The following is a 15,722-nucleotide window of genomic DNA, read 5'->3' on the forward strand; positions in this document are numbered from 1 at the left end:
AGCTTCAAAAACATTCCATTGTTTATTTCTTCTGAGACAACATCATCGAGAGTGATTTTCGTAAGTTCGGCTCTACGACAAGCCCCAGATATAAACCAAAAATGGTAACTACTTTTATCATAAGATATGTCTCGTTTGGTGCGTCTAACATAAATTTGGCTATATCTTCTTTACTAAAAATTTTTGCTTTTTGTGTTCGAAAACCAATATTTTGCTTTTTCAAAAAAGTTGTTAGTTTATTACACTTACTTATATCAATATTGTGCTTTATTTTCATTAAACTTTTAATCATGGAATAGCGTGACCAAAGTGTGTTTGATTTAAGCACTTTGCTCAATTCTAAAAAGTATGCCAAAAATATTTCCTCTTTATAGCTCCTTACTTTCATGGATTCGCACCAGTTCACAAAATGGACAAATTGTTTTTGATAACTCTCTTTGGATTTGGCAGGCAACAAATTTACATTTGCTTCCGCGGCGGCTATCAAGACAGCTTCCGGGATCTCTTCGTCCGATGAATCCATGTAATTTTTTAAAAATTGCAGCGAAAACACACAAATGCATACGTTGTTTGACAAGATTGTCAAAATCAAACTTTCAATAAAATTGGTTACTATGGCGACGATACTGGTTTCAATGACGACGATATTCAAAACCATTGTGATTGTCCACTGATTTGACTTATGAATATTATGTCAAAATAATTCTATTTCAAAGAATTTTCAGTAGTAATTGCACAAGAGCTCTGAAATTATTGAATTTTTCTTGAGTGACACTTTGACAGTTTTAATTTCACGAGCCGAAGGCGAGTGAAATTATGTCAAAATGTCACGAGAGCAAAAATTCAATAATTTATGTAAGTACCATTAAACACACAGTTTTTATAGATATTTGACGATTGAAAGTCATCACTTTTATAATTTTTAAAACATTAATTGTCATTAATGTCACTGAATGTATTTTTTCGTAGGAACGAAGGGTATCTGACGTAATATACTTAACGACGGGAGATTATCAAAAATTATCGATTTAATTCAGATTTCTGTAGCTTTCTATTGGTCAGAATCTCCTATGAATGAAATAATCGCGTTAATTTCATTAAAACATGAACACAATAAGATACATTTGAAATAAATTAGTAAATAATATCTAAATATTAGTTTATTGCATGTATTACAATATATTATAATGCCATATTACAAGGTATTCTACTTTCCCGCACTAGTGCGGGAAAATTTACTTTCCCGCACTAGTACGGGAAAGTGCAACTTTCGGAAACAAAATGCGTGCGGGAAAGTGGCTGTTTAGGCACGGCCGTAGAAAAATGATTTATTCATTTATTTACATTAGAATCTGAAAATATAAGTCTTTAGAAGGAGAGTGGATCTAGTATTAACTCTTTACGATTTTTTTTTCAAATAGTTATAGCCTTCGACATTTGACCTCCCGTGATAAACAATTTATAATATCTAAGCAACGAGTTCACCAATAGGGCTTTACAAATTTACTAGCCATAGCTCAAATTGTAGGTTTTTTATTTTACTACAACTTTCGATTTAAAAGTTTTTCTCTAAAATGAATATCCTAAGCTGCAAAATTAAAAATCTTTAAAAATAGCAAATTAAACAAATGAAAAACGTCATAAACAAAAAAGCGCACAAAATTGTTGGTTACATTTTAGTATAAGTTATTCCTGTTATCGTCCTTTACACTTGACAATACCTGATAGGTTTCAAAAATTCTTGAATTATAATACGTTTTTTTACCCACAGCCTGGGGTATATTTTTTATCTATACAGGGTGTTTCATTAATAATTGTCCATATAGTAACTGGAGAAACCTCAGCACAAAATACGAAGATTTAACTTAAAACACTTAAATAAAATGTGGTTCCGTACTACGTATGAGTTACAGGGTGTTTTATCTAAAAATTTAAAAATTATTTTTGCTCAGCATTTTTAAACTATACGACGTGTCCTTTTCATACTTGGCAAAAAGTGCGACTACGAGACACCCTACTAAATAATAATAAACAAACGTTTCTAGCTACTACCAGAGGAGTACCACAGGGGGTGGTGAATGGTTGACCCTTGTCAAATTCTACGCCACTGGCGAAATTGCTATTTTAGTTCAATTTTTGGATTCTCCAACACTTTCTACGTAAATAATATACTCTCCATTGGTAATGATAAAGTCATTAGTTTTCGAGATATTTGAAGTTAAATATGAAAGGGCACAGTTATTATTATTAATTTATGATATGATTCACATGACTAAAATTTAAAAATTATTTGTACCTACCCAGTTCTTTAAAACTATTTGGCGTATCCTTATCATACTTGGTGGAAAGTGTAGGTACTGTACACCCTACTAAATTAAGATAAATAAACGTTTCTGCTACTACCAGAGGCGTACGACAGGGGACAGTGGCTGGTTGACCCTTCCCAAATTCTACGCCACTGGCAAAATTGCTATTTTAGTGTAATTTTTTGATTTTGCAATACTTTTTATGTAAATAATATACCCTTCATTCGTAACGATAAAATGATTGGTTTTCGAGATATTTTAAATTAAAAACGAAGCGACACAATGTATTAATTAAAATAACCGTGTTCATTTTTAACTTCAAAGATCTCGAAAACTAATGACTTTATCGTTACGAATGCAGAGTATATTATTTTCATAGAAAGTATTGGAGAATCCAAAAATTGAACTAAAATAGCAATTTCGCCAGTGGCGTAGAATTTGGAAAGGGTCAACCATTCACTTTCCACCGTCGTACGCCTCTGGTAATAGCCAGAAACGTTTGTTTAACATAATTTAGTAGTTTGTAAAGTACCTATACTTCCTGCGAAGTATGAAAAGGATACGTCGAATAGTTTTAAAATTCTGAGGACAAATAGTTTTTAAATTTTTAGATAAAACACCCTGTAACTCAGTAAGCAACCACATTTTATTTAAGTGTTTTGGGTTAAATCTTCGTATTTTGTGCTAAGGTTTCTCCAGTTACTATATGGACAATTATTAATGAAACACCCTGTATTTGGGTATGATATGCAGCAGCTTAACTTTTAAACTTATTAGTTACTAGGTAATTTATTTAAATTTTTAAATTTTGTAATTGATTGTTTCTGTTTTACTTCATTATTATTATTTTTTTAATTATATTGATGATTTGTGTAATTTTAGTAAGTTGAATTTGTTATTGTTTGGCTTTTTGACTGTTTATAAGCTTTGTCGATAAAATTGTATAATTTTCAATGACAATAATAGGTCTGGATCCCGCGTATGAAAAAAAAGTTGATTAATAGCAAGCTGAAAATTTGTTAATAGCTTTAGGGTGTCTAGTGGGATAAACTTTGATATATGGGAACACTGGAACAGGGGCAGTTTTAATTGTGGAACAGGTTAAAAATTTGGAACGGTCAGACCACGAAAACGGCACATTTATTTTGTCCGACAGAATAGACTTAAACTCTCCGAACAGAAATTAAACTCTCATGCAAAAATCAGACTGCTATTTATCACCTGTCATAATTCCTGTCATTTGACATATTCTACATGTTCCACTCATTAAAACGCCCATTTGGTGATAAATAGCAGTCTGATTTTTACATGAGAGTTTAATCTCTGTTCGGAGAGTTTAAGTCTGTTCTCTCGGACAAAATACATGTGCCGTTTTCGTGGTCTGACCGTTCCAAATTTTTAACCTGTTCCACAATTAAAACTGCCCCTGTTCCAGTGTTCCCATATATCAAATTTTATCCGGCTAGACACCCTAAAGCTATTAACAAATTTTCAGCTTGCTATTAATCAACATTTTTTCATGCGCGGGATCCAGACCTAAAAGCATATTTCTATTCTATTCTAAAAAGTGTAATTATTTTTTGTTTTAGATTATTGGTAATATCTTGTCTACTCATTAAACTAACAGTTAACGTCATTCTACATGATCAAAGACCCCATGTTGTTCTTATGTGGACACCTTTCGATTTGCATAATCTAGTTTACTATTATCTCACTATTATTTTCGAAAGTGTAATATATCTCTCAAGTGCATTTACGAACTTAACTATGGACGTTATGTATTACATTCTAGTAGATATAGCTTGCTGCGAAATGGACATTTTGATGTATAAATTGACAAATTTGAATTCTGACTCAGGATACCTAAAACTTAGTGAGGACCTAAAAGACTGTATAATTTATCATCAAAATATTTTAAGGTAAATATTCTTTTATTCGCATTAAAAAATCAAATGTCATGTATTTTATATTGATCTACTCATGGACACTATATAGAGCTTTTCATTCACCGTCATTTGTTTCGAGCTTGTGTTATGTCGTATAATCCGTGTATATTAATATTATACAAGGACTATACAACTGAGGACAGAAGCTCGAAACAAATGACAATCGATGAAAAGCCCTATTAGTGAAACCTGTTTTACATCTGAGGAACCTCACGTCTGTCATTAAGTACTAGTTAAGTTTTTCTTTCTATACAGTATAATTTATATAAAAGATTGGCTTCTTCTTCTTCTTCTTCTTCTTCTTTGAATAGGACCATCAGTACCGGCGCTAGGGTATACCGTTTTCTTTTTTCTTTAAATTTTTCTTTAAATTAGTAGCAGTTTTCTTTAAATTAGTATTTTGTATAATCTTCTTCTTTAAGTGCCATCTCCGCGACGGAGGTCGGCAATCATCATCGCTATTCGGATTTTAGAGACGGCTGCACTAGAAAGTTCATTTGATGTACATCCGTACCATTCTCTCAGGTTGTGCAGCCACGATATTCTACATCTCCCTATGCTTTTTTCCCTTGAATCCTTATCCTTCCCTGCATAATCAATTGGAGGAAGTTGTATCTCTCTCCATGTGTAATATGTCCGAGATATTCCAATTTTCTTGTTTTAATGGTATTTAAGATTTCCATTTCTTTATTCATCTTTCTCAGAACCTCTTTGTTTGTGACGTGTTCTGTCCACGACATTTTCAGAATTATTCTACACATCCACAGCTCGAATGATTCTAGTTTCTTCATTGATGCAGCATTCAAGGTTCAAGCTTCGATTCCATAAAACAAAGTCGAGAAAATGTATCACCTAACCAACCCAACTCTTAGCTCCAACCACAACCCTCCTGTGCAGAGCACTTTTCTCATTTTGTTAAAATTTGCTCTAGCGTTTTCTATTCTGAATTTGATTTCCTGTAATGTCCCATAAGTAATCTCCTGTGGAGCTGATCATTGTTCCAAGGTATGCATATTGGTCGACTCGTTCGATATTGGATCGGTTTATGAAGAGATTCTCGCTATTTCTTTGAGTTTTTGATATTCTCAAAAACTTTGTCTTCTTGACGTTCATTGTTAGAACGTATTCTTGTCCAAATTCCGCTATTCTGGTCATCAGCCTCTGAAGATCCCCAATATTTTCAGCTAAGATGACAGTGTCATCCGCTTATCTAATGTTGTTAATGGGAACTCCATCCACCTTTATTCCAGCTGTTTCACCCTCAAGAGCTTTTTTCAAGATCTCTTTCGAGTAGGCATTAAAAAGAATTGGCGACAACACGCATCCCTGCCTCACTACACGTCTGATTTCAATTTCTTCTGATAGCTGATCGTTAACACGTACTTTTGCTCGTTGCTTATATATTATAGTATATATTATAGTATAAATATATTATATATATTATAGTATAAATATATTATATATATTATAGTATAAATTCGATATAGTCCTGAGGTCATTGTAGTCTATCTTCTTTGATTCTAGGCCATGCATTAATTGTTCATGTCGTACTTTGTTGAATGCTTTATTATAGTCAATAAAACATGCATATATATTTTGATTGACGTCCAGGCACATTTGTATAAATATGCTAAGTGAAAAAAGAGCTTCACGAGTTCCTAGGCCTTTGCGAAACCCAAATTGCGTATCATTAATATCTATGTCCAGTTTATGATATATTTGGTTATGGATGACTGACTTTCAATAGCAACTTTAGCACATGGGTCATCAAGCTAATGGTGCGGTAGTCGCCGCATTGGTTCTTTTTAGGGAGACAAATAAAGATTGACGTTAACCATTCTTTGGGTAATGTGCCTGAGCTATAAATTTTGTTCAAGAGTATCACTAAAATATCAATATGCTGCTCATTTATAATTTTTAGAAGGTCGATATTTTATTTTTTTATTTATTTATTGTTTATACATATGACCTGGCCTCTAGTGACTAATCCAGGTCGTTTTTCCTGATGGCATTACAGATATTTTTTATATTTTTACATTTTTTACTAAACTACTAAATCTATTTTTACAATTTATTAACTAATTTGCCATAATCTATTAATTACATTTAACAAATTTAACTAAAAATATACATTTGTTAAAATATTTTTGGTACCATCAACTCCCTTCTAAGTTATTAAGACAGACTCTATTTCAGAAGAGAGTTGGTAGTCTTTTTTTTAATTTAATGAATTATTTATTGAATTATTATTTTTATTTATTTATTTTATATTGAATTATTATTATTATAATTGTAAATATCTATTGTTGAATTTATATTTTATTTTATTTATTTTAACTTTATCTTACTCAACTTCATCAGGGTTGGATTATTTGTTGTCTTCTTCTATTATTATAGATTTCTTGTTGTTTTTTTTAGATATTATTTCTGTTAGATTGTTTAATATTCTTCATTTTGTAATATATCTCTTATTTCAATTCTTTCTAACCTTCTTCTCATTTCTCTATGTTCTTCATTTTCTATAGTATTTTCACAATGTAACACTATATGTTCTGGTGTACCTAGTTCTCCACATTCACAATATGCATCATCTTTTAAGTTAAATCTTTCCAAATATGTTGGGTACAGTCCATGTCCTGTTAAAAAGTGTACTAAACCTTGTTTTGGATTAAAATAATTTGGAATGTTTTCTAATATTGGTATAAAATTGTATAAACGTCTAGATTTTGTTGAATTTTCCCATTCATTTTGTCTTTTTCTTATTATTTCTTTTAATTCTCTTTTATTTTTTATATCTAATCCTAATATTTGTATTATTTTTTCATATTTTTCTTTTTTTAGTCAATAATTACATGCTCTTTTTTGTGTTTCTAGAAGGTCGATAGGAAGCCTGTTATGTCCTGGGCTTTTTCCGTATAAAACCAGCCAAGAATATATAAAGCTCATTTTGGCGCCCTCCAAGCAGGGGCTCCAGCCTGCAGTGCATTCCTTGCAGGCCCGTTATCACCGGCCCTGAGGCCATGTCTTGTTTCTTCTGTTACAGTCTCTGCTGCGATTCGGAGCTCCAGCTCTCGTACCATCGTTTTTTGGGTCTTCTTATGGGTCGCTTGGATTTGAGCTTTTATGTCTTTGCACATTTCGCCTTACGGTCATGGTCTATCTAATCCTAATCTATGTGGTCTCTTCACATGCGTCGTCGTGGTCTTGTCCACTTCACTACCTACGTCTTGAACGACTAGCTCTCTCAATGTGTTTTCATTTCGTATCCTATCTCCGATTGTGATACCCATTATGGATCGTAGGGTTTTCATCTCTGTTGCTCTCATTATTTTTACGGGTCTAACACAACATGTCTTATTAATGCGGCTTTGCTTTTTATGCTCATATATTTATGCCGGCAGATGACATCTCTCAGGAAACCAGATATTCTCGCTGCTTTCGTTGCCTGCTGTTTTGTTTCTTGCCACAGATGCCTGTCGCTAGATATTTCCACATCCAGGTATCTACAATGCATTACCTGTTCGATTGGTCGTCCACTACTAGGTAATTTACGAAGACCAATCTAATTGGGTTCTTAATAGATATTACCATCGATTGGTTTTCTCTGTTGATAGTCTCGGGTTATGCTTTTCGGCGGATATTTTAAATTTTTGTAGTAATCGTTGTACGTCATCTTCGTTTTCGGCTATTATTCTCATGGTTCGGTTACCCATTCTGTATCCCTGATTCTTTTTTTAACACTAGCTATAACTTCATCCATTATCATATTAAATAGGCATTGACTGACGCTATCACTTTGTCGAATGCCGACATTGATTTTAATTTCTTCATAAAATATTGTAAAATAGAATATTATAATCAAGACGTTTTGAACAATATTATGTGAGTTTATTTTTTAGCTTTATAAAAGTTATTCAGGATCTGTACTCTAGAATTATATTTACGCAGTGCATTGGAAGCATGTTAGTCCTCAGTTATTTAGGATTCCAAATGATTGCTACAGTAAGTATGATCGATTTAATCCCGTAAACAACTATATATGTATGGAAGCAATTTGAATGCTTGCTCAGTTGGGGTAAGGGGGTTCATAAAAACTACTCAGATACAGGGGTTGAAAGAAGAAGGAGCAAAACACTCATTCGTTCAATGCGGGACCACGGATCAGGGCTTAGTTCGGTGGCGGGCAGTGGATTCGTTTTAAGGGATGAAGGGGTCTAGGAGATACTAACTACCATCACCAACTGAAACAAGGACTATTTGAATGGGACGCCGTTTGGAGAGGTCTTCTACTTCCCTATCAGACACTAACTGAACAAATACTTTTACGGATACAAATTGGGGCAATACTTACCGAAAATTCAGAGAACGCCAAAAGTGCTCTAACTAGTTTTGACTCTTGTTTGTTAGAGTCTCTTCAGAGGGCACATTCTCTCTGAATTACTAAAATTCTGGCCGTTAGCGTCTGTATCAGTATCTATAGCAGCTCGGAAAAGCTGTAAAGATGTTGTGTTGCACCAGGTTCAGAGGTTCTTTAAACAGGACGTTCTTCTTCCAGGACCTCGCTTTCCAAATATTTTCCTTGCATAATGGCTTATAGGAGGGCATATCTGGATTCGTTTCGCATAATATTCCCGAAGTATTCTAACTTTGGAGATTTCATGGTGGTCAGTACCTCTTGGTTCTTCTTCATTTTTCTGAGGACCTCGCCATTTGTGACCCGGCAGTCCACAGGATATGAAGTAAGTCTACTTGAGAAGACGTAGCATTTCAGTATTCTTACTTTTAGGTCAAACCGGCAAACAGGTGTATGTTCTCAAAAAAATTGATAGTGTAAAGTTTTTTTATTAATTAGTCATTATCACGTGCCATCATCAGAGCTTCCTAAAAGGACCTTTAAGTTAAGAGATTTTTTTATAAAAATACAAGATTAAAAAAACTTACGTCCTATAGGTATAATTCCTTCATAGAAGAGTAATTGCCAAACAACATATTAAAATGTATAGATACTGAGCTAAGCCACAGATCTCGGGTGTAAAAACCCTTTACAATTAATAAAATCACATCTTAATTCGTTTTAAACGCTTTTCTTAATTCAGTCCTTTGGGTCAAATCTTTAGACGTTAATTTTACTGCCTTTTCTTCAATGCAAATTAATGAAAATTTGCAGACATGTGCATTCGCGGGAACAATACACGAATAGTCAATAATTTTTTTTATGTTTATTAATTGTTTAAATAAAAACAAACAATTTTAATGGGAAATGCTTAAATTCTCTTGTTTTTTTACAATGAAGAAACTTAAAACTTTTACAGATTGTAGCTAATTATATGAACTATACATAATTTCAATTTTTACGTTAATTGTTTACGTTATGCTTCATAGATAAATAATAAAAGTTTCAAATTTTTTGCCGATTCCGACTATTTTTCATGTTTGTAAATCATATGTTTTATACATTATATTTTAATAAACATAACGATATATTTTAATGTTTGAAAAGTGTAAGTCTAAAAAGTAAAAAATAAAAAAATATGAAACATTTTTTTTAAGAAACGCTTTTCCTTAGTTACGTGTGACTAAAATTAAAACTATAAAAAAAACAACAAAAAAGCAAACTATTAGACAGATTAAATATACAAAAATCTCACACATTCGTTAAAAAATTGAAAAAAATACATTCGTTAAAGGAAAGCGTGGGGCGAAAACAGTTTATTCGATGAAGACGCGCCCCACGCTTTTCGTTATACATATATATATTGCTGTGATCTTTATTATTGATATGAGATAATATTTTTATATGTTACTTAATTTAATCAATGTATTAATACTAATCTAATTAATTAACCAGATCACATATCAATATGTTTTCAATCTCAGGGCGAATTATAAATTAATTACTTACTTCCGTGGCTTCTAAATATTTCTTAATGGTTCCTAATCGGGATAGAAAAGAAAAGAGTAAAAAAAAATACACATATGGGTTACAATTATAATCAAAATATTTTTTATTTTATTTAAAAAGGCAATCAATGCTTAATATTTGCTATTTCTTATTATTCTTAAACATAACATTTACAAATGGGAATCTTATTTCCTTTTGGTTTTCAATTGAAAGTTTTTATTAACATTTAACTATTAGGAGTTATTAGGAACAACTCTATTTAAGTTTGATGAAGCTTTTCTGATATTATTGATTATGTTATTCAATTTTTTATGTGGAATTTAATACGAAAACCCATACATTCATGTCCAAACAAATGAGACTGACCTTTTCCTGGTGAACTGAAAATGTCCTCACACAAGACCCTTTCCTGCTATCCTTGGCTGCGATCAAACCTCGTCCTGGCTTCCAGTGATGTTCTCCTTTGAAAAATTAGCTCGAATAGCTCTCGTTCCTGCTTTTGTCGTGATGCTGTGTTCTACCTTTTTCGAAACTGCTATCAGCTACCGGGACACTCTGGGCTCAAGGAGGTTCTTTTACTCTCGACCTGGCCTACTTCTCGTTCCACGATAGATACTCCACACTCACGGAACTACACCGGCTTTCTCACTCCTCGAACACTACCGTCTACTACTCGACTTCACTTCTCGACAGCTCAAAACATTCTCCTCTCACTTTGTCATCCATTCCCCTACTTTCTAAATATCCCTTCCAGATTCACAAATCAATCTTCCACCACCAACTCTCATTCGTAATATTCCTCAAAACCAATTTTTAATCTTTCTAAATATGCTTAATGGATTTCAAAAGAAAATATTTAATTCCCATTCTAAAATACTTTCTAACTATTTACAAATTTTAATGACCTATTCTCTCTTTCAAATGAGTCTTATTTAGCATAGGCTAATGATGGAAACCTTCCGCGAAAACGATAATGAACTATTATCTATTTCACTGAGTTTTATTTAGCATAGGCTAATGATCGACCTTCCGAGAAGAACGATAATGGTACGCGTCATTCACTTTGTTTATCTAAGCACATTGTTCCGAGTTTCGTACGCTTATTCTAATCACTTCTTAAAATTACATATAACAATTTGCTGTATACAGGTTGTTATAAATTTATATGCCCGTGGTTGAGAAAATTGAAAATATTTTATATTAAATTGAATTCTGTTTATAATTATCAACATTTAATTTTCATATCAAATAGAAATATAACAATATATATATATATATATATATATATATATATATATATATATCAAACAAATGAAATAGAGAATGTGGAAAAATCCCCTTACGAACAATTCACACATCCACCATTTCAGGTTGGGAAAAATTTCTTGAATAGAATCAAAGATCCAAACACCTGTTCTTAGAAATGTGTTTCGCCCTCTTCAACCTCTCTGGGCTTATCAATAAAGATGAGAGGTTGAATATCTTTAGACACATTCCATCAAAAAACAACATTCGAGACCCAGACATAGCAGGAGCGTATATCTACGCCGCATAATCTGACCATGACAGCCTCACGTTTTAATTCCCTAATTACTATAAGTAAAATATATGTTTGAAAAACAAAAAAACAAAAGATGTAAATCTTTGAAACACACTCAGTGATCAAAAGATCTAAGTTATTGGTTTACCGACCAAACGTAACTAAATCAAACAAATGAAATAGAGAATGTGGAAAAATCCCCTTACGAACAATTCACACATCCACCATTTCAGGTTGGGAAAAATTTCTTGAATAGAATCAAAGATCCAAACACCTGTTCTTAGAAATGTGTTTCGCCCTCTTCAACCTCTCTGGGCTTATCAATAAAGATGAGAGGTTGAATATCTTTAGACACATTCCATCAAAAAACAACATTCGAGACCCAGACATAGCAGGAGCGTATATCTACGCCGCATAATCTGACCATGACAGCCTCACGTTTTAATTCCCTAATTACTATAAGTAAAATATATGTTTGAAAAACAAAAAAACAAAAGATGTAAATCTTTGAAACACACTCAGTGATCAAAAGATCTAAGTTATTGGTTTACCGACCAAACGTAACTAAATCAAACAAATGAACCCAGAGAGGTTGAAGAGGGCGAAACACATTTCTAAGAACAGGTGTTTGGATCTTTGATTCTATTCAAGAAATTTTTCCCAACCTGAAATGGTGGATGTGTGAATTGTTCGTAAGGGGATTTTTCCACATTCTCTATTTCATTTGTTTGATTTAGTTACGTTTGGTCGGTAAACCAATAACTTAGATCTTTTGATCACTGAGTGTGTTTCAAAGATTTACATCTTTTGTTTTTTTGTTTTTCAATATATATATATATATATATATATATATATATATATATATATATATATATATATATATATAAAATGAATAATTTTGGGGAATGCAGTCAATGTGTTTTGGGCTGATTAGAAGAGAAACACTTTGAACTTTTGTCGAGCTTTCGGACAATTTATTTCCTTTATCAAGACAATCTAAAAATACAAATGTTATTATTTGTAAAAAATTCATTTTGTATTATTAACAGTCACTACATATTAATAATCATATATATATTGTTATATTTCTATTTGATATGAAAATTAAAATTTGATAATTATAAAGAGAATTCAATTTAATATAAAATATTTTCAATTTTCTCAACCACGGGCATATAAATTTAGAACAACCTGTATACAACAAATTGTTATATTTAATTTTAAGAAGTGATTAAAAAAGCTTACGGAACTCGGGACAATGCGCCGAGAATAAACAAAGTGAATGGCGCGTACCATTATCGTTGTTCGCGGAAGGTTCGATCATTAGCCTATGCTAAATAAGACTCAGTTGAAAAAGATAATAGGTCATTATCGTTGTTCGCGGAAGGTTCGATCATTAGCCTATGCTAAATAAGACTCAGTTGAAATAGAGAATAGGTCATTAAAATTTGTAAATAGTAGAAAGTAATTTTAGAATGGGAATTAACTATTTCTTTTTTGAAATCCATTAAGCATATTTAGAAAGATTAAAAATTGGTTTTGAGGAATACTGCGAATGAGAGTTGGTGGTGGAAGGTTGATTTGTGAATCTGGAAGGGATATTTAGAAAGTAGGGGAATGAATGACAAATAGAGAGATCAGAATGTTTTGAGCTGTCGAGAAGTGAAGTCCAGTAGTAGACGGTAGTGTACGGAGAGTGAGAAAGCCGGTGTAGTTCCGTGAGTGTGAAGTATCTATCGTGGAACGAGAGGTAGGCCAGGTTGAGAGTAAAAGAACCTCCTTGAGCCAAGAGTGTCCCGGTAGCTGATTGCAGTTTCGAAAAAGGTAGAATACAGCATCACGACAGAAGCAGGAACGAGAGCTATACGAGCTAGTTTTCAAAGGAGAACATTACTGAAAGCCAGGACGAGGTTTTGATCGCAGCCAAGGATAGCAGGAAACGGGTCTTGTATGAAGACATTCTCAGTTCACCAGAAAAAGGTCAGTCTCATTTGTTTGGACATGAATGTATGGGTTTTTCGTATTAAATACCACATTTAAAATTGAAGAACATAATCAATAATATCAGAAAAGCTTCATCAAACTTAAATAGAATTGTTGCTAATAAATCATAATAGTTAAATGTTAATAAAAACTTTCAATTGGAAACCAAAAGGAAATAAGATTCCCATGTGTAAATGTTATGTTTAAGAATAATAAGATATAGCAAATATTAAGCAGTGATTGCCATTTAAATAAAATAAACAATATTTTGATTATAATTGTAACCCATATGTGTGTATTATTGTACTCTTTTCTTTCCTATCCCGATTAGGAACCATTGAGAAATACTTAGAAGCCACGAGAGTAAGTAATTAATTTTATAATTCGCCCTGAGATTGAAAACATATTGATATGTGATCTGGTAAATTAATTAGATTATGATTAATGCATTGATTAAATTAAATGACATATAAGAATATTATCTCATATCAATAATCAAGATCACATCAACTGGCGCCCAACGTGGGGCATTGAAAAGTATTTCTAGTGGCAAGTTTGAAGGATAGAAAGAGTAAAGCCGGTATTTGAAAATTTATATGCCTGTGGTAAAAAGTGAGATACTTAGATTTGATAACATAAAATTTTAGATCTCTTTAGGTACAAATTTTACATAACTGATTTAATATTTTATTTTTACGATATTTACATTTGATATATTTATTGACAATTTATAATATTTGGGTGAGAAAAAGTCGTCTTGGTAACATACTAGTAAAATTTCATATTTGGCGGGGACAGTACTTCTTGAAAACAAATGTCTGTAACATGAAGCCAAAGCAAAGACAATAAAAAACAAAAAGAACCTTCAAATCAAGAGGAAAATTCAGACCAAGAAGATATTTTAGACACAACAATCATGGAAACAGGAAAAAAAAGAATTGTCAGAATTAGAAAAGATATTACAACTTATGCAACTCCAGTCACAAAAAATGGATGAAGCAAAACGAACAATGGATAAAAATCAGGAAGAAACATAAAAGAAAATGGATGAATCACAAAAAAAAATGGATGAATCACAACAAAAAATGGATCAAAAAATGGATGAAACACAACAAAAAATGGATGAAACACAACAAAAATGGATGAAACACAACAAAAATTGGATCAAAAAATGGATAAAGTGGATCAAAAAATGGATGAAACACAACAAAAAATAGAAGAGAACAACAAGAAAATGGAGGAACGCATAGAAAAGTATGAAATGAAAATTAAAGACCACATGCAAGAACAAGAAATGAGAATGAAGGACCACATGAAAGAACAAGAAATGAAAATTCAAAATAAAATGAAGGAGTTAACGAATTGCCAGAAAAAAGAAATGGAAAGTTTGGAAAACAAGTTGGAAAATGCTATTCAAGTAGACAGAGAAGAAGTGGAAAAAAGAATCACAGAAATAGAAAAACAAGTCACCGAAAACAGGACGCAACAGAATGTCGGAGAAAGAAGAGAAATGGTTATACATAGCACAGATGACGTGAAGATAAGGTTTGGCGGGGATGTAAGAAGATTACACCCAGTGCCGTTCATAAATAGCCTAAAAAAGAAGATACAACACATCGGAAATTTCGAAACAGCAAAAGAAACTATCAGAAACCATCTAAAATATGAAGCAAGCCTATGGTTCGATTGCAAAGAAGAAGAATTTGACAGTTGGCAACAATTTGAACAAAAATTTTTGAATTATTTCTGGGGAAAAGTCCAACAATTGGAAATTAACAAGGAATTGCAAAATGGGAAATACAATGATAGGATGGGTATATCAGAAAGGACATATGCATTACAAATTTACTATAACGCAAAACATTTACAATATAATTACTCATCGGAACAATTAGTCGAACTGATTGCAAGACATTTCGAAGAAACGCTGGAAGACCATATCACATTGCAAAACTACAAAGACATAGATAGTTTATGCCAATTCCTACAAATAAGAGAATCACGTTTAAGAGAAAGAAAATCAAGAAGGTCGCGAGAAGGTTACA

At 32.3% G+C, this 15,722-nt stretch overlaps 1 protein-coding gene across 1 annotated transcript in view; it reads left to right on the plus strand.

Annotated features, from left to right (window-relative positions):
• LOC126882512 (uncharacterized) overlaps nucleotides 1-15,722 on the plus strand; it is a 141,868-nt gene that overhangs the window by 11,874 nt on the left and 114,272 nt on the right. The window contains exons 2-3 of the mRNA XM_050647478.1: nucleotides 3,896-4,225; nucleotides 8,152-8,254. Coding sequence (XP_050503435.1) covers nucleotides 3,896-4,225; nucleotides 8,152-8,254 — 433 coding nt within the window. The remainder of the gene's footprint in view (nucleotides 1-3,895; nucleotides 4,226-8,151; nucleotides 8,255-15,722) is intronic.

The sequence above is a fragment of the Diabrotica virgifera genome, chromosome 3, assembly GCF_917563875.1.
Source record: "Diabrotica virgifera virgifera chromosome 3, PGI_DIABVI_V3a".
In the NCBI taxonomy this organism is placed as follows: Eukaryota; Metazoa; Arthropoda; class Insecta; order Coleoptera; family Chrysomelidae; genus Diabrotica; species Diabrotica virgifera.